General features: G+C 49.0%; 2 protein-coding genes across 6 annotated transcripts; both read right to left on the bottom strand.

Annotated features, from left to right (window-relative positions):
- Positions 1 to 965: 965 nt before the first annotated feature.
- On the bottom strand, positions 966 to 8,676 carry PGAM5 (PGAM family member 5, mitochondrial serine/threonine protein phosphatase). 3 transcript variants are annotated; one of them, XM_041729483.1, is made up of 6 exons: positions 8,410 to 8,676; positions 5,958 to 6,136; positions 4,357 to 4,482; positions 4,192 to 4,280; positions 3,960 to 4,113; positions 966 to 1,937 (listed from the first exon to the last, which is right to left on the bottom strand). In XM_041729483.1, the coding sequence occupies exons 1-6, from the start codon at positions 8,598 to 8,600 to the stop codon at positions 1,879 to 1,881; spliced, it is 798 nt and encodes a 265-aa protein (XP_041585417.1). In that variant the 5' UTR covers positions 8,601 to 8,676; the 3' UTR covers positions 966 to 1,878. The 3 variants fall into 3 exon arrangements, with proteins under 3 accessions (XP_041585417.1, XP_041585414.1, XP_041585416.1); XM_041729480.1 differs by having other exon boundaries at positions 3,960 to 4,093; positions 8,410 to 8,675; XM_041729482.1 differs by having other exon boundaries at positions 3,960 to 4,090; positions 8,410 to 8,675.
- A 2,853-nt stretch (positions 8,677 to 11,529) lies between these two features.
- PXMP2 (peroxisomal membrane protein 2) lies at positions 11,530 to 21,622 on the bottom strand. Of its 3 annotated transcripts, XM_041729067.1 has the most exons (7): positions 21,426 to 21,566; positions 21,003 to 21,136; positions 19,702 to 19,818; positions 17,949 to 18,111; positions 14,447 to 14,566; positions 14,010 to 14,346; positions 11,530 to 11,868 (listed from the first exon to the last, which is right to left on the bottom strand). In XM_041729067.1, exons 3-7 carry the CDS (start codon positions 19,779 to 19,781, stop codon positions 11,720 to 11,722), a joined length of 849 nt encoding a protein of 282 aa, XP_041585001.1. In that variant the 5' UTR covers positions 19,782 to 19,818; positions 21,003 to 21,136; positions 21,426 to 21,566; the 3' UTR covers positions 11,530 to 11,719. The 3 variants fall into 3 exon arrangements, with proteins under 3 accessions (XP_041585001.1, XP_041585000.1, XP_041585002.1); XM_041729066.1 differs by lacking the exon at positions 21,003 to 21,136 and having other exon boundaries at positions 21,426 to 21,622; XM_041729068.1 differs by lacking the exons at positions 14,010 to 14,346; positions 21,003 to 21,136 and having other exon boundaries at positions 21,426 to 21,605.

Genomic DNA, 21,622 nt, shown 5'->3' with positions numbered 1-21,622 from the left:
CTGAGCTTGGTCTGCTCACTGGGCTGTTGAAAGCATGTGCTTTTCTTACTGATACTGATGTTTTGCACTTGTACACAAAAACGGTGAGGATTTTCTGGTTTACAGATTGCACTTCTGTACCTTTCTTGGCTGTCTCAGAAGAATAAACAGCACCACACAATAGGAGGGATGCTCTATCTTCCCATTGATGTCAGTTCAGGGTCCCTCATGTTATATGGGCTAATTAGCAGGCTTCATTTTGACCAAACTTAAGAATTTTGACCAAACTTAAAACACTGTTGCCATTTCAGAAGGCTTTGGTCATCTGTGGCACCTCAGAAAGTTTCCATCTTCACATCAGTGGGCCCCCGTGACCCCATATCAAGACCCACCTCCTGCTCCTCGGCTATATCCCGTGTGGGCTCATTTTCCACTTCCAAAATGCTGCCCTGCTCCTCAAAGGTCAAGTGAAATTCTGCCATCAAGGCATATTTTTGAAGGCAGAAGTGAGGCAGCTGCATAAACCCCTTAAGGGAAGAAGGAAGGGGACCTGCCACCTCCCCCTTCGGTGTGTAGGTTCGAGGGTCCAGGGGTCAGGCTCAGGGTGGGACATGAGGCCTGGGTGGCCCTTACCTTCCTGGGCCTCCTTCACACCTGAAGTCAGAGATGTGTTGCCTCTTAATTCCATGCTTTAAGAAGTTGGCACAACCCCTGGCTTACTTTGTCCAAACTGTTTCTAGAAAGTGGTGCATAATTGATGCCTGTGGAAAACCGTTTATCTAGCTCACATCCTGAGTCTGGGCCTTGGCCTAGGCCTAGTGAGTGGGCAGATGCCCAAGGAAGCTGTCAACTCTGGGAACACAAAAACACTGGGAAAGAGCTTGCTGCTACTGTGGCTACAACTGTCCCAGCATCTGGGGCTGCCGTTTGTTGCAGTACATGGGCTTCTATTTTCTTTAAAACACTCACAATTAATACTTTGAAAAGTTGGTAAAATAAAATTTTATTTTGCAGTTATTTCCAAAGTTAGAGAAATGGATTAAATGTCCCAATCAGTTGTACCAATTGCAAAAAATGTTCATAACCACTTCATAGAAATTGTAGTTTCTCCTAAGTTAACAGAGTATTTGGGAGGGACACATCACATCTAAACAGTTTAATCCATAAGCATAAAGGATAAACAGCCAGAGGCAAAGACTGAGCTGTTGAGTATTTTATTGAAATGGGATGCCCTGCTGTCCCATCAGCATCCAGCCACCCCCCCACCTGCTAAAGTGGCTGGGTTCAGACCCAGTGGTGTCGGGCAGGGCTCCAGACTGAGAAACTGGTTATCAAAGCAGGAAACCAGATGAGAGTCTTTAGTTGACAAATATTTAAGTGGTAAAAGGCTCTTAAAGAATGTAGGATGAGTTCCGAATGGAAGTGCTGGCGGCCCTCCTCGGAGCTGAGTGCCGGGAAGGGCCCATGTGGCCAGCTGTGGGAGTGACTGAAGACACCCGTGTGGACTGACCGTGGTCCCTGCACACGGCATCGGTGAGGCCTCGTCCTGGTAGACAGGGCAGGAAACCCCAACAGGGAAGTCAGGCTGCTCTGCTCAGGACAATTCCCTTTTCTATCCTGGGCTGCCAAGTATGGACCCAAATGCCACATTTTAGATACTTGAGATATTTGTACTTTCTCACTCTCCAGGAAGAGTGCAATGTAACCACAATGCGGCCTGTGGAGGGAAGATGGGGAGGAGCCATGTCCTGGGTGACACCCATGGGAGCCACAGGGGCTAGAGGAGAGCAGGTCCTCCAAGCAGCTCTCAGGAGCGCGATATCTTGTCTGGAGGCATGAACCCCGTGTCCCCGAGGGTCCTGAGCGCCACTCGGCCATCTGGCCGTACCACCAGGTGGGTTATGCTGCCATTGTTGAGAGACAGGCGGAGCCAGCCTTCAGGAGGGAACTGCAGTGCCCTGGAAAGAGAAAGAACGTGCTAGAACAGAGGGCTCAGCCACCAAAACAGGCTGGGGTCTGGGCAGTGCGATAGCCCCCACCCCAGTTAGGGTCTCTGAGATTTTCTTGGGGCTGGGACCCATATAGCCAAGTCTGTCCCTCCTGTTTCTCAGCAAGGGGTCTCTCAGAGGACAGAGCTACTGGGCTGATGATATCCCATCAAATCAAGGGGGATGGGGACAGCCCAGCCCCTCTTTGGGTCAGGGGATCAACCCAACTCCAGATGCGCATGTGAGTCAGAAATACATGACTTCCACTGACTTCTTTTTCCAGTGTAACCAAAAGGGGGCAGGGGCAGCCGGACTGTGCAGTGGACCCATTCCTATTCCACTCTTGCCCAGGAACAGGGTGGTATAATCCACAAGCCCAGAGCCTTTCCTTGTCCTCAGGAACACTTTCTAGGTGCAGTATTTGCTGAAAAGCCCAGTATCATCATGGCTTTCCCAAGTCATCAGACATCCTTTGTGCCCTAAATGGTAAGGGGCATCCCCTTGGCTCACTCTGCAGCCACCCTGGTGCTTTTTAGTCTTCTCCTTGTGTCCCTCACAAACTCCAAAATAACCTCATGTATTGTGACAGGGATGCTCTGGTTCCTTCTAGCCCTTTATGGCACACAGGTCACCTCTACTCCAAGTCCCCAATTCTGATTAGTTTTCAGCATTGGGGTCACTTCTAGTGGCTGCTGGGGTCAGCCTGTCACAGGGTGTTAGATTATGGTGTTTCCACGGTGCAGAGACATCCAGAGCAGCAATGAGGGTGGTGCCGGGGAACAGCATGTGCTGAGCAGAGGAGCTCTGAGACTATGCCCTCTGGAGGCATGAAGTGCTGAGCACTTCAGAGTGTGTGGAGGCCTGTCTGAGGCTCACCCCTCTTCCCCAGCAACACTCCACCTGGCCTGGAGCCCTGTGACCAAGCTGAGAAGCCTGACTCCTGGCATCCGTGTGCCCCCTGCCTCGGATGCCCTGGGCTTCTCACCAGAGGCCGTGCATGGGACATTGGAGGGGAAATGACCCCGTTCCTGCCAGCCCTGGTGAAAGGTCTAAGGATCAAGCATGGTGAGCAAGGACCCTGGGCCTACACTTGGATAGTGCCATGGGCCAGCCGGTGGGCTGTGTCTTGTCCTGCCACTGTCAGACTCATCACAAGAGGAGATCCCGCAGCTGTTAAAATGCCCAATGCACACTTTCTAATGGGTCCAGAGGGTGTCTGGGATTTCAGTTACTTCAAATTTTTCACTAAGTGAACTTTGGTTAAATACATAAGCACCCAGCTGGCCTAACTACCTCCAAGGGCCTTTGGTACATGGCTGCTACTCAGGGCAGGCATCACTCATGAGGGCTCTGGAACCTCCGTTAGTGCCAGGAAGTGAGGCAGGTCCAGAGGACACAGGAGCCTCCTTCTGAGGGCCCAACAGCCAGCGCTGGGGCAGCCCGAGCAGTGAAGGGACCAACATGGTGACGGGTTCTAATCCACAGTGCTAAATACAGATCTGTGAGTCTATAATCCTACAAATAAACAGAGAGTAAGAGTGAGCTCTTACAGAAGGATTTCAAATAACAAATGACAGACAGAAATGCAAAACCACCATTAGGTGAGCACCAGCACTGTATCTGTTGTGGCAGGAACTCCCAATGGGCTAAAGTCAGTCGGTATAAATCAGAGGGACAGAAGATTTGCGCTGTCTCCCAAGACGCTTACAGATCACTGAGGGGGAAAAACCGACTGTACGATGTGAGGTCCAGCGCACAGTGCCTGAACCAAGTGACCGCGTTAGCATCACCCAGAATGTGCCACTGACTTCTTGGGCACCCCGACCTACCCTGGACAAGTGGATCACATTTGTGCTATTCCCGCCATAAATACACGATCATGGAAAAACTCCAAACTGACATTCTCCCAGAAGGCTAAGGTCTCCAGGGAAGAGGCACTGGCACAGGCTGGCAGGAAGGATGGTGGGCCAGGGAGCCTATGTCACCCCTCACCGGCACACGATGTAGCGGATGACATTGGCATGGCAGATGAAGATCTCGTAACTGTCTTCCTGCTGCTTGACATCTGCCCGATGGATGTAGTTCCGGAAGGCGGCCTCAATCCGGGCTCCATCTTCATAATACTGCTGGGGGCAGAGCAAGGAATCTTAAGGATGGCCACGGCATGCAGGCCGCAGGGCATGCAGGCTGCAGGTCGGGGGCTCGGGGGGAGTGGGGCTTTTACCACAGCCTCTGGCTTCCAGTGGGACACAGGCGGGTCGGGCTCAATGGGGGCGCCTTCCCTCAGCAGGTCTGTGCTGACCTTGCAGACACCTGCAAGAGATGCCGCAGCTAGGTGCTGCCCCTTCAGGACTAGCCGCCCAGTGCCCTGGAGATGCGGGGCACTCACCTGGCAGGTGCTTGCTGATGATGTCAGTGGTTTCTATGGCTCGGGTCATAGACGAATGGACAATCTTATTAAACTTCAACCCCAAGCTTGCAAGTCGGAGCCCAGTTAGTTCAGCCTGTTCACGACCTTGAAAGTGAAAAACACCAGAGAATTATAAGTTGCTGGAGTTCCTCTTTTGTTTACTTCAGAAATACTCCAGTCCTTTACCAAGTGCCCTTACGGCTGGGGAACAAGACGGGCAGACCCTCCTGGAGTTTGGCCCTAACTAGGGGCCAAGCATTCGACAGGCGGAACCAATGAGATAATGCCGTTACCTTTAGCTCCATACAGAAGGAATGTTAACGACCAAGGTTGAGGATCCCTGAGATCTGGGGTCCTGTTCCTATCTTTGTGTCCTTTATGCCACTTTTAATTTTGTCCAAACATTGAGTTGCAACGTGCCATGGATCGACCAGTTGTACATTATCACAGATGTCAACATGTAAAGACCAAATGGCCTCAGCATTACTAAGTTCAGTCTGTGTGCAAATACAAATCTTTCTTCTCAAATATATATTTTAGGGATGCCTGGGTGGTTCAGTGGGATAAGTGTCTCCCTTGGACTCATGATTTTGGAGTCCTGAGATTGAGTCCCAAGTCAAGCTCCCTGCTTAGCAGGGAGTCTGCTTCTCCCTCTCCCTCTTCCCCTCCTCCTGCTTGTGCTCTGTCTTGCTCACTCTCTCAAATAAAATCTTAAAAAAAAAAAAAAAAAATATATATATATATATATATATGTATATATATATATATATATTAGATCTAGATGAAAATGCTCTCAGAAGGTCAGTTTCAAGTGCATGTGGTAGCACTGAATGTGCACAGATGGCTAATATCCTATCCAACAAAGACATCTTTAAAAATGTAAACCTTATCTCAGACCACCCTGTACTTCCTCTCCTAGGAATTTCTTCTACAGATATGCTTGCACATGGGCACAAAGACCACGGTGGAAGGGCATGCCCCACAGTGCCGCTCACGATGGCAAGAAACTGCAAGAAGTAGCACTCCCGCCAGGGAGATGGTTAGAGCTATCACTCAATCCTGTCTGTTTACCATTATGAAGCAAACTTTAAACAGATCTGCAAGTGCTGAATAGAAGGATCTTCAGCAACAGGTTAAGTCAAGCAGAACAGGGTGCATGGGCTATGCCACTTACAGAGCATCAGGGAGTACAGAACACCTCTGCTGTGCTTTGGATCTGATCACCTGTGAGATCCACCATACATTTTTTAAAGTTGAGGATTTTTTTTTTCTCAAGGATTTTATTTATTTATTCATGAGAGACACAGGCGGAGGGAGAAGCAGGCTCCCCACAGGGAGCCTGATGCGGGACTCGATCCCCGGACAATGGTCATGCCTTGGGCCAAAGGTGCTGCTCAACTGCTGAGCCACCCAGGCGCCCCTAAAGTTGAGGATGTTTTCAATGCCTGTCTTGTATCAGTTAGGCTGATGATCACTGTTAATGACAATTCTTGAATCTGGGCCAAGCCCCTGACACAGGTCCAAAGGGGCCCAGCGCCACTAGGACAAGTGTCAGTTGGGGCTTGAGTCCCAGCACGTACCCAGGGGTGTTAGAGTGCGGTCCTTTTCCAGGGAGGCATCCATGTGGTACTGGGAGTGCCTGATGAGGAAGATGTGTCGTGTGGCCTTTGCTTTGCAGTGGTCCAGCCTGGACGCCAGTTCTTCTTCTCCAGAGTCTAGGTTCCTCTTCCGCAGGTTGACCAAGGATAGTGGTTCTCGCCTAATGTTGAAATATGAGAAGCGTGTCCTTGTGATCTCTGCTCACAAATCAGCCTTGAGTTTTTTTGACAAGACGGTATTTGTGTCTTGGGAAAGCGCCGGGACAAACAATACCCTCTGCCCTCTGCTGTGGCCCCTAAGAGCCCATCCTCTTAGAGCACATCGCATTTACCCAGAGCTGAGTGCCAGGCCTGCTTGGGGTGATCAGTGAATGAAGTGGACAAATGAAGCTCTCATGCGGCTTGTGTTCTAGTGAAAAGAGACTGATAAAAACGGCCAAGTGATAAGAGATGTGTAGAAAACGAAACCAGGTACCAGGAAGGGGTAGCTGGGGAGTGCCCACAAAGCTGGTGTGGCCATGTTGAAGCAGAGCCTGCAACTGTGCTGTCCAATGCTAGATACCGGCCATGTGGCTACTTAAATTCAAAATAATAAAGATATCACTCCATTTCCCCAGTCACACTAAGAACATTTGAAATGGTCAGTAACCCATGGGATAGTGGTGATCACATCGGATAGCGAGGAAGAGAACATTCCTGTTGTTATGAAAAAGCCTATTGGATGGCACTCCTGGAAGGTTGAGGAGCTGAAGAGGTGGTGGGGGGTGAGGATGGGGGGCAGCACCAGTGAAGATGCTAGACAGGGATGTCTGGTGGCTCCCAGAACGGAAATTTAAAGAAGCTAAAGGTCTGTGGTATGGGCTAGGAAAAGAGCATCCCCAGCTGGGACAAAATGGTGGCAGGGTAAGTTCTGAGGAGAGCAGTGGCAGCCCAGGGGTCCCGCTGGGCGAGCCTAGGGTGCCCTAACACAAAGAGGCTGAGATGCCACACAGGAGTCCAGGGCTGAGCCAGGGAAGACACGTGGGGACACCAGGCGCACACACAGGAAGCCTAGACTGGATGAAATTCTCCAGGAAGAGGCTGGACATTTCATCAGATGAGGCTCTAGAACTTTCCAGCACACCCTCCTCCTTCATAAACCCGGACCTGGTGAGCAAATACGGTGTGTCGGCTTCCACCAACAGAGCTAGAGTCCAGTGCTGCTTCAAATACATACTTTATTCTCACAACCAATCTGTTTCCTTAAAAAGAAATTCAGAAGACTGTACCGAAATTTGAAAAAGGGAATGTGACCCTTGACCGAATCCTGAGAAAAACAGACAAATCCCAACCGAGGGGCAGTCTTTAAAACTCCTGAGTGTCAATATTCGAAACTGTCAAAGTCATCAAAACAAGGGAAGTCTGAGAAACTGTCGCACCCAAGAGAAGCCCGAGGAAACACGACTAACTGTCAAGCGGGATCCTGGAAGAGGCAACAGACAATAGCTGGAAACTGAGGAAACCTCGAAGTATGAACGTCAAGTCGATAATAACAAACGGATATTAGTTCACCGGACTGTGACCACTACGGCGCCGCGGTATTACCAGGATAGCAGCCTTAGCAGCAGGCCGAATCGGGGGTGGAGTGGCTCTTCGGAGCTTTCCAACGTTTCTGTAGAGCTAGAACTATTCGAACGTTTTCTTGAATTAAAGGTCTAAAGCAAAGAACAGCCACGCAGTTCCCGACGAAACGGGGCTGACAGGGAATGCTCGTTCTGTGCCCCTCAGTCAGAGCAAAGCCGTCAGGGGCAGGGGCAGGGGCTGGGGCTGGGGCTGGGGCTGGGGCTGCGGCTGCGGCTGCGGCTGCGGCTGCGGCTGCGTAGACCGGCCCACGGTGACCGCCCCCGGGCCCCGCAGCTGCGCCACCAGCAACAGACGCGCTTTCACACTCCCAACGAGCCTACGTTTAAAAAGAAAGGGACGGGCGAGGTCACGAGAATTCACTTTATTGGATCCGACGCATCAACGACGCTATCACCGCGACACAGAAGCAGCGTGAAAACCTGCGCCGTTTGGTCTTTCAATTCAGATTCACGAACATCCACCACCACCGAGCAAGGCTCCCTGATCGGAGGCGCCGCTTCTCGCGTGTGGCCGCGCGCGGCAAGGCCTGGAGGCTCACGCTCCTCCCGCGTGTCCTCGCACGTCTTCCGGCGGAGCCTCCTCGGGGCCCAGGCCGCCCCGAGGGCCCCGCACCCACCTGCGCCCCGCCCTCGGGCATCGTCCAATCCGAGGGCTCCCGGCTGACGGCCTGAGTCTGGGCCGCGCCGTCCCCGGCCCCGCTGTCCTCCTCCGGCCCGCGCGCGCCCCGCCTGCCCTCCGCGGAGCCGACCCCACGGATCCAAGGCCCTGCCGCCCACCGGCCCGCGCGCCCCCCGCCACCGCGGCCCCGCACCTGTCCCAGTTGGGGTCCCAGACGCCCGGCCCGGGACGCGCGGTCCCCGCCCACGCCGGCGCCTCGACCACGCGCGGCTCCGCGTCCCCGCCCGCGCGGGGCTTCCCCACCGCCACGGCGGAGAAGAGCACAGCTGCCGAGCCCCCGGCCAGGCCGCAGGCCGCCAGCTGCAGCGCCTGTCGGAACGCCATGCCCGCCCGTCCCCGCCGACCCCGCGCCGACCCCGCGCAGGGACCCACGGCTGGACGGCGCGCCGCGAGGGACACGATTCCTCAGGGGTCCGCTTCCGGCCGGCGGGCCGCGCGGGGCCGGAAGTCCCGCCCCCAGGGCCAGCGGGGCGGGGGCTGCAGGGGAGCTTCCTGGCCAGAGGTGCGCAGCTTCCGGGGACTAAGCGGGAGAGGCCTGCCGTGCGACGGTCCTTTTTTTTTTATTTTTTTATTTATTTTTTATCTGTGCGACGGTTCTGAGTCCTTTTCCCAGACTCCGTGCTGAAGTCTCGGGGCAGGTCAGTCCGCCTTCGAGCGGCGACGTTACGCGCGGCGTCTCGGGTTTGCAGGGCGCCGCGTGTGTGGAGCCGCCTTCCGCGGCACAACGGGGGCACCTGAGCTGGCGGAGGGCGTGTGTGCGAGGGAGACGAGGCCGCGGCGCCGGCGTGTATGAAAGTGCGCGACGGGGCCGTGGGGCGGGTGTGTGAGAGACAGGGCCGCGGCGTGATGTGGAGAGAGAGCGTGACCCGCCTGTGTGACCCGGCCGCGGTGCGCGGGTGAGACACGGGCGGGGCCGCACCACTCCCTGGGTGGGGGGGCTACTGCGGGGCGCGCCAGCCCGAAGCTGCAAGGAGCTGGGAGGCGGGAGAGCCGCACGGATGGAATTTAGGAACTAAGTGAACTGGGAAACCTCTGCAGGGTTTGTTTTACTGTGGTAAAATACATGTGACAAAATTTACTGTCTTACCCACTTTTTAAAAAGATTTCATTTATTTATTCATGACAGACAGAGAGAGAGAGAGAGAGAGAGAGGCAGAGACACCGGCAGAGGGAGAAGCAGGCTCCATGCGGGAAGCCCGACGTGAGACTCCATCCTGGGACCCAAGAATCACGCCCTGAGCCGAAGGCAGACGCTTAACCGCTGAGCCACCCGGGTGTCCTGTCTTAACCATTTAAAACAATTTTTTTTTTAAGTAATCTACACCCAAGGTGGGGCTCAAACTTACAACCCTGATGTGAAGGGCCCATGTTCTACTGACTGAGCCAGCCAGGTGCTGCCCCATTCTCTTAACCAGTTTCAAGTGCTGTGGCATGAAGTACATTCACACTGTTGTGCAACCACCACCACCACCAACCAGCTCCGGAACCTAAATCTTCCCAAAGTGACACTCTGTCCCTATTGAATACTGACTCCCTGACTCCCCCAGCCCGTGGCACTCACTATTCCCTTTTCTGTCTTTTGGATTTGACAAGTCTAGGGACCTCATGTAAGTAGAATCACACAGTATTTGTTCTTTTGAGACAGGCTTATTTCACCTAGCATAGTGTCCTCAAGGTTCATCCACGTTGTCACATATGTCAAAATTTCCTTTTTAGGGCTGAATAATATTCCACTTTATGGATGGAACACATTTTGTTTATTCATCTGTCAATGGACACTTGAGTGGCTTCCATCCTTTGGCTACCGTGAATAATGCTGTGAACATAGGTGTGCAAATATCTCTTTAAGTCCCTTTCAGTTTTGGGGCATATGTACCCAGAAATGGAATGGCTGGGTCCTCTTTGTAGGTTTTTAAATTAGGAATTGACATGATCTGACTTACATGGTGTCCTGAACCCATACGTTTATGCCTACTTCTTCCAGAAGGTTGTTTACTAAAATGATAGTATAAAAATAATTTTTTTTTTTTTTTTTTAAGTACACTCCACACCAGCATGGGGCTTGAACTCACAACCCTGGGATCAAGACCTGATCTGAAATCAAGACTCAAGATACTTAACTGAGCCACCCAAGTACCCAGTAAAAACATTTTAAGAGGAAAAAAAAAAAAAAAGATAAGCCCATAAGAAGAAATAAAACAAAAAGATTGGTTGACAAAATATTGGAAGCTGGAAATCAGATCATTTTTGACCTGAGAAGATGGAACATCAGCTGCCAGCATTGCAGGAAGCCAAGAAGCAAGCTCAGTTAGTTCAGTGAGTCTGGGAGAATCTGGGAGTTATAGGCTGTAGCCGCACCTCTGAGGAAAGGTGTGGGATTGAACAAAGGATGATTGAAAAACCTATAAGAAGCTGTCCTCTATACTCCCTCTGTTACCTGTATCTTCAAGTGAATACCTCACCTCCATCACGGCAGAAGACTTTCATTCCAGAGGATTTAAACCAGAAGGACTATGGATTGAGAACACCAGACAGCTGAGATTAGGATGCATAGTACAGCTGAGATTATACTAACAGGACCTCTTTTCCTCTAGTTAGCTACAACAGTGTTGGCCACTAGACTTATACCATGCTCTACTACAACCATGACCCTTCCCCTAGGCAAAAAATTAAAGAATTCTTCTCTGGGGAAACAGGCTAGTCTAAGAGAAAAGGCCTCAGTTACTCAAAATGAGTGATCTTCAACAAAACTAGCTCCATGCTTGGTTAGTCCACAGTGAAGGCACTGCCTGAATGGCTGACTCTTAAGGACTTAGGTACAATCAGTAGACTTTTGGGGAAATCCTGATTGGAAAAATAAAGAGCAAAACAAACAGGAAAAAAGACCCATGAACCCTGAGAAAATGGCATATGACACAAAATTTTTTAAATTAAATATAAAATTAAGATCCAAGGGTATTGTATCCATAAAACAAGAATGGGATACTGAAAATGAAAAAATGTGAGTAGGGTTAACAAAAGAGCAGTAAGAGCAGAAAAAAGTCAGCTGAAAGGGTGGCATACACTTCTAAGGCCTCCAAATGTCAAGGTAAAGTCCTGTTCTGGAAGGGCCCTTTCCCAGTGGCTCCACGTAGATAAGCAATAGCATTATAGATTTTACAACTTTTTTTAAAGTAAAAAAAGTCTGCGGGCAGCCCTCTGGCCACCCATTTCTACCAAAGTGACAAAAGCGTTCTAAAAAAATCACACAGAGGAAGCTACATTATAATTTATTGCCATCCTAATTCAATTCAAGGTGATAAGAGAGAGGTCAACACTACTGTATTTTATGATTCTAAGGCAGCATTGCCTGAAGACAGTTCCTGACTTTTTAAAACACAAGATTCTTACATTAAAAGATTTCTGTTTCTCCATCTTCATTCACATGATCTGGAATCAGATATTTATTTCTGTTCCCTCACCCTAAGCAGGTGGGTCCCTAGACCCACATGGGCAGTGCATCTGCATTCACTCCAGGTCATCTTCACTTCCCCAGAGAGGCCAGGTAGATGTACCAGAACAGAGACACCAGGTTGGCAAAAAGCACTCGGAACTGCCAAAGAGAACACAGACCACAGTAAAGTGAAGCCCTGACCATATTTACCACTCACTGATCTCCCAGGACAGCTCATTCACTGGTCAGTCCACTGATCTGCCCACTATTGTATTCACTGAGCCTTTATTTCATACAAAGCACTGTCCTAGAGGGGTGACCAGGACACTATGCCTAGCAATGCTACAGGCCAGTAGGGAAAACAGACAATAACTGTCCCATATCCTTCTTCACTGAGCACCAGCTCCAGGCTCAACTTCTGACCCCAAGACCGGCCATCATGCAGCGGTTTCACCCAGCCCATTGGTGATACCCCTCCCCCCAGCCCAGACCATTACCCTGATTTGATGATCTGATGGATGTACTTCCACCTGATGCTACCTCCCTGGCATATAAGCTCCATGAAAGTAGGAGTCTGTTCTATCTTACTAATCACTGTATCCTTAGAGTCTAGAGCAGTGGCGCATATAGTAGGTGCTCAGTAAATATTTAATAAATTCCACTGCCTCTTAACGCTCCCCTGCAACCACCTAAAATAGAAACTAACCACAGCCTCCAGTATTCTGTCCCTAGGTGGCCCAGAAGGGTCCCATTTACGAGGCTCTCCTGCTTTTCCATCCATAGATCCCTTAACATCCTCAGCCATTCTGCCTCTCCAGGTGTTTTTATTTCCTTTTCTATATGCATTAGAATCCATGGCCGAAAGCCTTTGTTGCCTTTCCTTTCTGTTCCTTAGTTGTCCTCCCTGGAGAAACTTCCATCCTCCCTGATTCCCTGGGGCCCTATGCCCAAGAGGGTCTTCAGTTAGCTCTCTCCACTATTCTCTACAAGTTTACCCTATCTTTTCTCCTCTCAAGACACCCATCCTATCTCCTCTCTACTCAGTTTGGCCCTGACCTGCCCTCTGCCCTCCAGAGTAAAGAGGTATAGAAGGCAGTCCCCAGTGTACAGGCACCTCTCTCCTGTCCTAGGAAAGAAGGGCCTCTGCCTAAAGCACCTCTCTGCTTATGCCCAAATCCCATGCCTCCCTCTTTAGGGTACATATGGCCTCTCCTAGCTTCAAAGCCCTCTCCCATCATTTCTCCCCATATCTTCACAAATTTTTTTGATAGAATTTTACAGACTTCTGATTTCTTCATTCAATACTCAATTCATAGCAGTCTGGCTCTAGGCCTCATTGAGCCACTGAAATTGCTTTTGGGAAGGTCACTGATAAGATCATGGTTAAAGCCAATGAAACTGATTTTCATTTTGCTTTAATCCTGCAATATCTGTGGTTGTGTGTCACTGCCTTCTGGTTTTCTGCTACTCCTTGATGCGTATGGTGTGTGTGAGAGAAAAAGAAAGAGAGACCCTGCCCCTCCCTTTCTCTTCCCATCCTTCCAGTGGAGCTGTTGCTCAAGGGAGTTCTGCCCAGGTCTCTCTCCTCTCTAGAACAGGGGTGAAAACAAGCAGGTTACCTAAATAGTGTGGGGGAAAAAAAAAAAAAGCTTGAGGCTGCTGTCCTTGGAAAGCTCTGTTTGAGAGGCTAGCCCTTACTTGGAGCTTGGGAACTTAAGAGTTCCTAAGGGTTCTCACCTTTTTCCAACTGGTAAGAATGGCTCCCTATGCCTAGACTGCTTGCTAAAACATGGGTCATGCTGAGCACTTGCTCTCTTTCTGGGAGTTTAGAATTCTGATACATACCAGGCAAAGGGTGCCTACATGACCAGCCTTCCCAAAAAACCCTAGGTGCTGTGTCTCTACAGGGCTTCCTTGGGCAGAAAAATGGCCTACGTGTTGCTGCATTTTGGTGGTGTATGAGAGCTTGCTGTGTGACCCTCATGAGAGGGAGGAAGCACAGGAAGCCTAGAGTGGATTCCTAGGATCTAGTTGTATAACCTTGCTTTGAGGCTGTAATATACCCAGGCCGTGCGCATGCAGATATGCCAAACCCCTCTACCAGATCTCCAACCTTGGGTATGGTCTTAGGGCCGGACATAGATGAGCTGTACTTGGTGTATAAACGCAGTGCTCAGCCTTACCCTGGTAAGCTGTTCCTGAAGCTTAGAGTCCCTCCAGGCTCCCACCTTGCTCAGATCAGGGGTTCGAGGTGTGGCATACAGGGCAGTTTCAGCAGCCTGCCTCAGATCATGACCTACCTGGTGCCCAGACGTGCTGAACCCCATGTGCATGGCACCCCCATGCTCCACTCTCTGCCAGGCTGCTCCACCCCCATGTCCCACTCTCTGCCAGGGTGCGCTCTGATGTCACTGCAGGTAAGGCTGCCCTTGCTTCTCCTTCACATCCTGCTGGGCACTGACACTGCCTGGAAACTGTGTGAACTTTCGACTGACCCACAGGGCCAGGCACTGGCAGTACCACATCCCTGGGATATCCAAGCTGTTCCTGGACTGGGGGCTTTTCAAAAACATCTCTGGGACTAACAGATGAGGTGTGGACACCTGCTTCATCTCTCCAAATCCAGAATTGCTGGTTCTGGGCAGAAAGAAAATCACCAATCATTCTAAGCAAAAATAAGGCTGGTAGTAGAAGATAAGGCCCCCTCTGGTTCTGCATGGTGTCAGCTGGCCCTCACCTGCAAAGGGACGTAGTTGATGTTGATGAACTGCGCTGGGGTCCAGACTCGCCAGTTCATGCACAGTGCTGGCCAGAAGCTTCTCCTTATCTGGACAGTGAAAGCAGCTGTGTCTCTCCCCTGGAAAGGAGGGGAGTATGGGTGGTGAGCAGTTGCTACTGCCATCAAAACAAGCTGGGGTTGCAAGGTCTGGAGGGCCCCAAACCCTAACATGATTTTTAAAACTGGATTTTATTCCATTTGTATGTAGACAGCACACCTGTGTGCCTAATTAGTGTTGCAGCTATAAGGAGCCAACCGCATGGTTGGGAAATCAAGAGTGAGATAGTCCACTTGCTGACACTGTACCGATGGCCCTCATGGACTTTCATCACTCTTTACAGAGCTGACTGAATGGTGGGATTTGTGCTGCTGGCCAGGGGCAGCTATTTATGGCTCAGCTGTCAGTTCTCAAAATAATCTCAAAAACTGATGGATTTTTCAGGCAAAACTTGAAGTGTTTAAAAATTGAACCCCAATAAATTGATTCTAAAAGATAAGTGCAATACTCTGGTTTCTTTTCAGATCGTATAATCTTTTGCCTTTTAAAAGATAAGAGCATAAGAATAGCCATCTTGAAAAAGAATAGCAAGGGGAGGCCTAAATCACTAAAAATTTTAAAAATACTTTGAAATGATGGTAAAAGCTAAAAAAAAAACTCCACCATACCATGGAAATCAATAGAATTCAGCAAAAGATCAGAGGTCCAAATAAAGACCCGAATGTTCGGGAATGAGAGAGTGATAAAGTGGATGTTTCAAAGTACAGGAGATTGTTCAATAAATGGTAACAAGACAATCTGCTATTAAATGGAAAGAAACAAGACAAGTATATCTCCCACATATAAATAAAAAAGGATACTAGACTATTTCCATTTATCTGTTTATCAAAATGTACACAATAAAATCATAAAACAAACTATAGGAGAATATTCCCAGTATTTTCCTTGAAGGAAGCCCACAAAGGAAAAGAATGACAGATTTGAGTACATATATTTTTTAAACTCCTGTATGGAGTAACACACTATAAATAAGCTCTATTTATGTAACTTCAAATGTTTAACTTTATCTGTAGCTAAAAGACAAAAACTTGAAAAATGGGAAAAGTATCTGCAGTCTGTATTTGGCAAAGGATTGAGATCCTTAATATACACAAATATACAAATCAGTGAGAAAAAAGCAAACACTGATAGAAAATAAACAGTTCAGGGATCCCTGGGTGGCGCAGCGGTTTGGCGCCTGCCTTTGGCCCGGGGCGCGATCCTGGAGACCTGGGATCGAATCCCACGTCAGGCTCCCGGTGCATGGAGCCTGCTTCTCCCTCTGCCTGTGTCTCTGCCTCTCTCTCTCTCTGTGTGACTATCATAAATAAATAAAAATTAAAAAAAAAAAGAAAATAAACAGTTCATAGAAGAAATACAGCAAGCATATAAAGAGTTCAATCTCATAAGTAAAGATGTATATGTTATTTTTTATGTGTCAAATTGCAAACTATTTAAAAGAAAAATACAATCATGGTTATCAAGAGTGTGTGGAAGCCAACCACACAGGACAAAGCTGCGAGGGTTAGGTGCTCTGGGATCATAAAGCCTGGGTTTTACTGGACTCACAGGCTTGCAAGTTATGGCAACTTACGCTGTGGGCCTTAGCTTCCTCAAATATGGGGTTGACTTGCGGCTCAGATGACACAAAGCACTCAATGCAGAGCTTGGAACAAGTGCTCAATAAATGTCAGTTGTCTGTACTATTCTGTACCACTGCAGGAAGGACAAGCAAGGACAGCCTTTTTGGACAATTCTAGGAATTAACCAAACAGGAATCCTTACACAAAAGGGACAGGCAAATGGTGGAATACTGTGCAGTCCAGATATGGTATCTGTGATCAAAAAATGCTGGACGTTGACACAACACAGGGAATAGGGTCAATGATATAATAAGAGTTGTGGTACACATAGTGTAATGTATAGAGAAACTGAATCACTGTGCTGTATAACTGAAACTAACATAACATTGTCAACTATATTCAAATTTTAAAAATTTTTGTTAATTTTTTAAAAAAGATTTATTTATTCATGAGAGATACAGAGAGAGAGAGAGGCAGAGACACAGGCAGAAGAGAGAAGCAGGCTCCATGCAGGGGGCTGGACATGGGACTGGATCCCGGGTCCCCAGGATCACACCCTGGGCTGAAGGTGGCGCTAAACCGCTGAGCCACCCGGGCTGCCCCTTAATGGTTTTTTTTTTTTTAATATTTTATTTATTTATTCACGAGAGACACACACACATACAGAGAGAGAGAGAGAGAGAGAGAGAGAGAGAGAGGCAGAGATACAGGCAGAGAGAGAAGCAGGCTCCATGCAGGGAGCCCGACTTGGGACTCAATGGGGGGGGGGGGGGCTCCAGGATCACGCCCTGGGCTGAAGGTGGTGCTAAACCGCTGAGCCACCCGGGCTGCCCCCCCCCCCAATTTTTTTTAATGCAGATGCATAGGTATCTGTAGTGTGTGTGGTATAATGTGGTCCCACATATATCATTTATTTGTTGGGTACTTTACACACTTTGCTACCTCAGATTTCCTAAGAGCTTCTCTGACACTTCTTTTTACTATCAGGGACTCATTACTAACCAGTTAAGTTGAAGCATCTTTCCTGCTTCCCCCCAGGAATGCTTTAGACCACAAGAGGTGTTCTCAGGAACAAAAACTCAAGATGCTGTTTCAAAATAAAACCTGAAGAAGGATTTACCTGCTGTGATTGGTTGGAACAATTACTTTCAGAGCGGAACATGACACATCCAGGGTAACACATCCAGGGTATACACAGTGAATGGAGAGATGGGTGGAGGTGCTAGTGAACTGGGAAGGGACTTCGGCTAAGCACAGTGAACAGACATGCCTGGTGATTAGAGGTGAACACACCTCTCATGTGGTGGGTTTTAATGTTTTAAGTCTACGCTGACATGTTAACCTCTTCAGAGCACTTTTGATGTTCAGGCATTGAGTTAGCGTAGGCTTCTGCAATACCATCAGGGGCCTAAAATTTCTGTTTCATGAATCTCACGGACCCCCTTCTGAGAATCCTGTTTGTATAAAAAAAATATATCAACTACACTACTGTACTGAAATATACTTTTCAAAATATTCAGGAAAAGAATCCTATGATAGACCAGTAGATGTGCTTCCATATTAACCTATGCAGTAATGAGCCTTGAAGGCAAGTACGAGGAGTCACAAAACAAAAGATATCCTGTCGAGGATAAATGATGTGTGATATCAAGATATTTGTGACTTTACTGTGGACCAACACTTACTGCCAGTACAACTGTGGTTTACGTTGATGTTTACACAGAGAAGTGAAAAATTTCAGTTTGAGTGTACTGAAAAGTTCACAGACCCTCTCAATTCCACCCACAGATGCCAAGTTAAGAGCTGCTGTGCCAGACAAGGAGCTATGGCAGAGACCAACCTCCAGGAAGTTCATGATGAGGAAGAACAATAGCAGGAAAGCTGGTGCAAAGAAGAGGCGGTCCAGGAGAAGCCTCTTGACCCCAGCCAAAGGGACCTCAGGAGGAATCCAGTGTTCCATGAAGAGGTAGAAGAAGTGATTCAGTGGCCCTGTGAAGAAGAACCTGAGGCCCCCCCGGTGATGGTGAGCAGGACTGCCATTCTCTGGATGTACCCTTCTTGGTCCAGCTTCACCTCCAAACCCTGGAGTCCTAAAACCTGCCTTCCTGGAGTTCCCCATCACTAACCACACAGGCCTGTGTGGTCCTTCTAGAAAACAAGCTCTCTTTGAATCTGTTTCAAGAATTCTTTTTTTTTTTTTTTTTGGTCTCCAGACTTGTTCCTGCCTTGGATCTCTAATCAGTCTCTACCTGGCCAGCTCCTTCTCAACATTGTCAGCTGGGGACTTTGTTCATGATTTTTCTGGACAATGAACCCACTGCTCTCCCAGCCATTCTCTATTCCAGGTCCTGTTTCATTGTCTTGATAGCATGTATCACTATGTCATGATCTCATTTGTTTAGTCATATGGTGCCCTCTTTGTCACTTAGAGGTAAATGTCACAAGACACAGCTGTGTCTGTCTATTCACTGCTGTGCTTGCAGTGCCTAGAACATGGCCTGGCTCAGACTTGGTGCTCAAGAATAAAACCTGGTGCTGTGCATTGACTTGTCTGTACTGCTACTATGTATTTCAAAGTGTAGAGTACCTGGGACAGAACTGAACCCAGCCACTCCATCTCCTGGTGCAACAAAACTGTAACTCTGTAAAATTCAGCAATAAAAAGATGGGCAGGGACCCAGGGGTCTTCCAATTTTTGACACTGGGAAGTTCTTACACCAGTGGTTCTCAGCTGTTATTTCCTATCCTGCCACACATTAAGTAGCCTAGAGCAGGGGTCCTTAGTGGGAGAAAACAGAATTTTAACTGTATTTATTCTTTTTTTAGTGATCTCTAAACGTGAAGCTTGACCTCATGACCTCGAGATCAAAAGTTGCATGTTCTACTGACTGAGCCAGCCAGGTGCCCTGAGAAGGAACAGAAGTCTTGAAGATGGAAACTGAGTGGATAAAGCCTCCCAGGGATTCTGACATGCTCCCTCCTTCCCGGGTGATTATGGCTTTAACTATAGTATGGAAACTTGTGATGACTGCAACCAACATGCTTACAAATACAAAGTGATATTTGTGAACTTTAAATTGAAAAAATGACTCATGTTGCAAAAGACTTCAAAATAATCCATCTATACAAAAACTATTGTTGGCCAGAGAACTCAGCGTGGATTTAATTGGTAAAACTCCTGAATCTCTGTGGTCTATGCAATTCCAAAAGTGGTTCAGAAACTGGACATTTTTCAGGATACCTAAGTATTTATTTTCTGGATGTTTACACTATGAAAATAACAGAAACTACTGGCCATATTTGAGTCCATTTTCCTTTTTCATGGTCTTTGTGTCTTGAAATCTCATTTAGGTTCAAGTGAGTTATCTGCTCTCAGGTCTCTCAGCTCAATGAAGATAGCCGCTCCCACCCATGCAATTCAAATGAAAACCATAAAACCAGTTCACATTATCCACCATTCTGGTTTTTTTCCCCATGATTACTTCAGTGCTTTTTAAAAATTATTTTTCCAAGTTAGATTATTTCAGAAAGTTGGTCTTGATACCCTAGCTTTGTTACAACTAGTTTTCTACCAGGTCCTTTATGGAACTCACCCATAAATGGCGTATCTGAGAGGCCCACTGACATCTAGCTTTTGAGAGCAGTTTTCTTTTTCCCGCTTCTTCTTAATCATCTGGGCCAGGAAATTCCCAAGTGCTGACAAAATGCCACTGTGGACAGAGATATAATCAGAAAACAGGAGCAAGGGACGCCTGGGTGGCTCAGTGGTTTAGCACCTGCCTTCAGTTCAGGGCATGATCCTGGAGTTCCGGGAATCGAGTCCCACGTCTGGCTCCCTGCAAGGAGCCTGCTTCTCCCTCTGCCTGTGTCTCTGCCTGTGTCTCTGTGTGTCTCTCATGAATAAATAAGTAAAATCTTAAAAAAGAAAGAAAGAAAGAAAGAAAGAAAGAAAACAGGAGCAAGCAGCAGAAGTGTCTCATTCCTGCATGTAATCAGCATAGCTGTTCTGAGATCATGGTGGCATGGGTGGAGATAGGTCCTTTTTTTTTTCTTTAAATATTCACTATTTTATTTTATTTTTTAATTTTTATTTATTTATGATAGTCACACAGAGAGAGAGAGAGGCAGAGACATAGGCAGAGGGAGAAGCAGGCTCCATGCACCGGGAGCCCGACGTGGGATTTGATCCCGGGTCTCCAGGATCGCGCCCTGGGTCAAAGGCAGGCGCCAAACAGCTACGCCACCCAGGGATCCCTGGTCCTTTTTTTTTTTTTTTTTTTTAAAGGCAGATGCTAAACTGCTGAGCCACCCAGGGATTCCCCCGCTCCCCCCCCCCCACCCCCGGAGATGAGTCCTTTTTAAAACAGCCCCAGTGTAAGGTCCCTACATCTAAAGGTGGAGACTGTAGAGCTTTACACACACGCACCCTTACCCTGTGGACTGTGCCCATGCCAGTGACCTGCACGTGATATTGTACCACAGTGTTACAAAGTGTTACCAATGGGGGAAAGTGGGCAAAGTGTACAAGCAACCTCCCTGTATTATTTCCTACAACTGAATGTAAACCTCCAATTACCACAGTAAGAGTTTCAGTAGAACGGTGGGGACGGGCCCAGGTACTCCAAGGTTCGGTCTATAGCTACCTTCTGGTAAGCCCTGGGCACTTAAAGACTCCAAAGTTCTTTGTATGGCGGATAAGGACCTTTTTGATCTGCTTCCTGCCTCACTGTTAATTTTCTGCAGCAACGCAGACGTCCTGTCCACTGCTCCATTACTGGCTTGCTCCTCCCTGAGGGCCTTTGCACTTGGCACCCTCTGTCCAGGGAGCCTGTTCCCTTCCTTCAGGTCTTGGTTCAAATGCTGCCCCCTCAGATAAAACCTACCGACCGCTTACCTGTGCGATCTGTTTATCTGGCTTTTCTCTACTTTTTCAATAGAATAGAAGGTCCGCTGAGGGCAGGGACCTTCCTTCACTTATTTGCTGCTGATGCTGGCACACCGGGGACATGCCGTACGTATTTATAAAGGCTGCATTTAATAAAAAGGGACGAACTTATAAAATTAGCTAATTAAGCTAACGAGGCAGAGCGACGTCCCATAAAACGTCAGAACCCGATTCAGAGGGTGCAACGCGGCAGCCGACCCGGGGCCTTCGGGCACCTTCCTCCCAAATTCCAAGCCGCTAAGACCACGCAGGTGCACACAGGCCGCCGGCCGGGGAGGGCGCAGGCGGGCACCGGGCGACCCGGGACCACCGTTCAGAACCCGCCCGCGAGGAGCTCCCCGCCCGCCCGCCGCCGCGGCCGCTCCTGCCGACCTGGTGGCCGCCTTGGTGAGCACTGGGTAGAGCCGCAGGAGGCGCAAGTACTGGGCGAGCGCCCGCTGCAGCAGCGCCCGAAGCCCGGCGCCCGCCCGCAGCCTGGACGCCGCCGGCGCCATCGCCTCCCGCTCCCCGCCGCCGCCGACCCCGACCCCGACCCCGACCCCGCCTCACGCCAGCCGGGCCGCGGGGAC

The sequence above is a fragment of the Vulpes lagopus genome, chromosome 14, assembly GCF_018345385.1.
Source record: "Vulpes lagopus strain Blue_001 chromosome 14, ASM1834538v1, whole genome shotgun sequence".
NCBI lineage: Eukaryota > Metazoa > Chordata > Mammalia > Carnivora > Canidae > Vulpes > Vulpes lagopus.
Note: the sequence above shows the minus strand (reverse complement) of the source record. Positions and strands in the feature narration are given on the sequence as shown.

What these genes read in the sequence shown, in the direction of transcription:
- PGAM5 (XM_041729480.1), bottom strand. Translation starts at nt 8,600, where the DNA reads ATGGCGTTCCGACAGGCGCTGCAGCTGGCGGCCTGCGGCCTGGCCGGG. An exon ending in CATCAGCAAGCACCTGCCAG is followed by an intron (nt 4,281 to 4,356) that starts GTGAGTGCCCCG and finishes CATCTCTTGCAG; the next exon opens with GTGTCTGCAAGGTCAGCACA. An exon ending in ACTGGAAGCCAGAGGCTGTG is followed by an intron (nt 4,094 to 4,191) that starts GTAAAAGCCCCA and finishes CTCTGCCCCCAG; the next exon opens with CAGTATTATGAAGATGGAGC.
- PXMP2 (XM_041729066.1), bottom strand. Translation starts at nt 21,547, where the DNA reads ATGGCGCCGGCGGCGTCCAGGCTGCGGGCGGGCGCCGGGCTTCGGGCG. An exon ending in CTCAGATACGCCATTTATGG is followed by an intron (nt 18,112 to 19,701) that starts GTGAGTTCCATA and finishes GGGGGGCCTCAG; the next exon opens with GTTCTTCTTCACAGGGCCAC. An exon ending in TCAACTACGTCCCTTTGCAG is followed by an intron (nt 14,347 to 14,446) that starts GTGAGGGCCAGC and finishes CTTTCTGCCCAG; the next exon opens with AACCAGCAATTCTGGATTTG.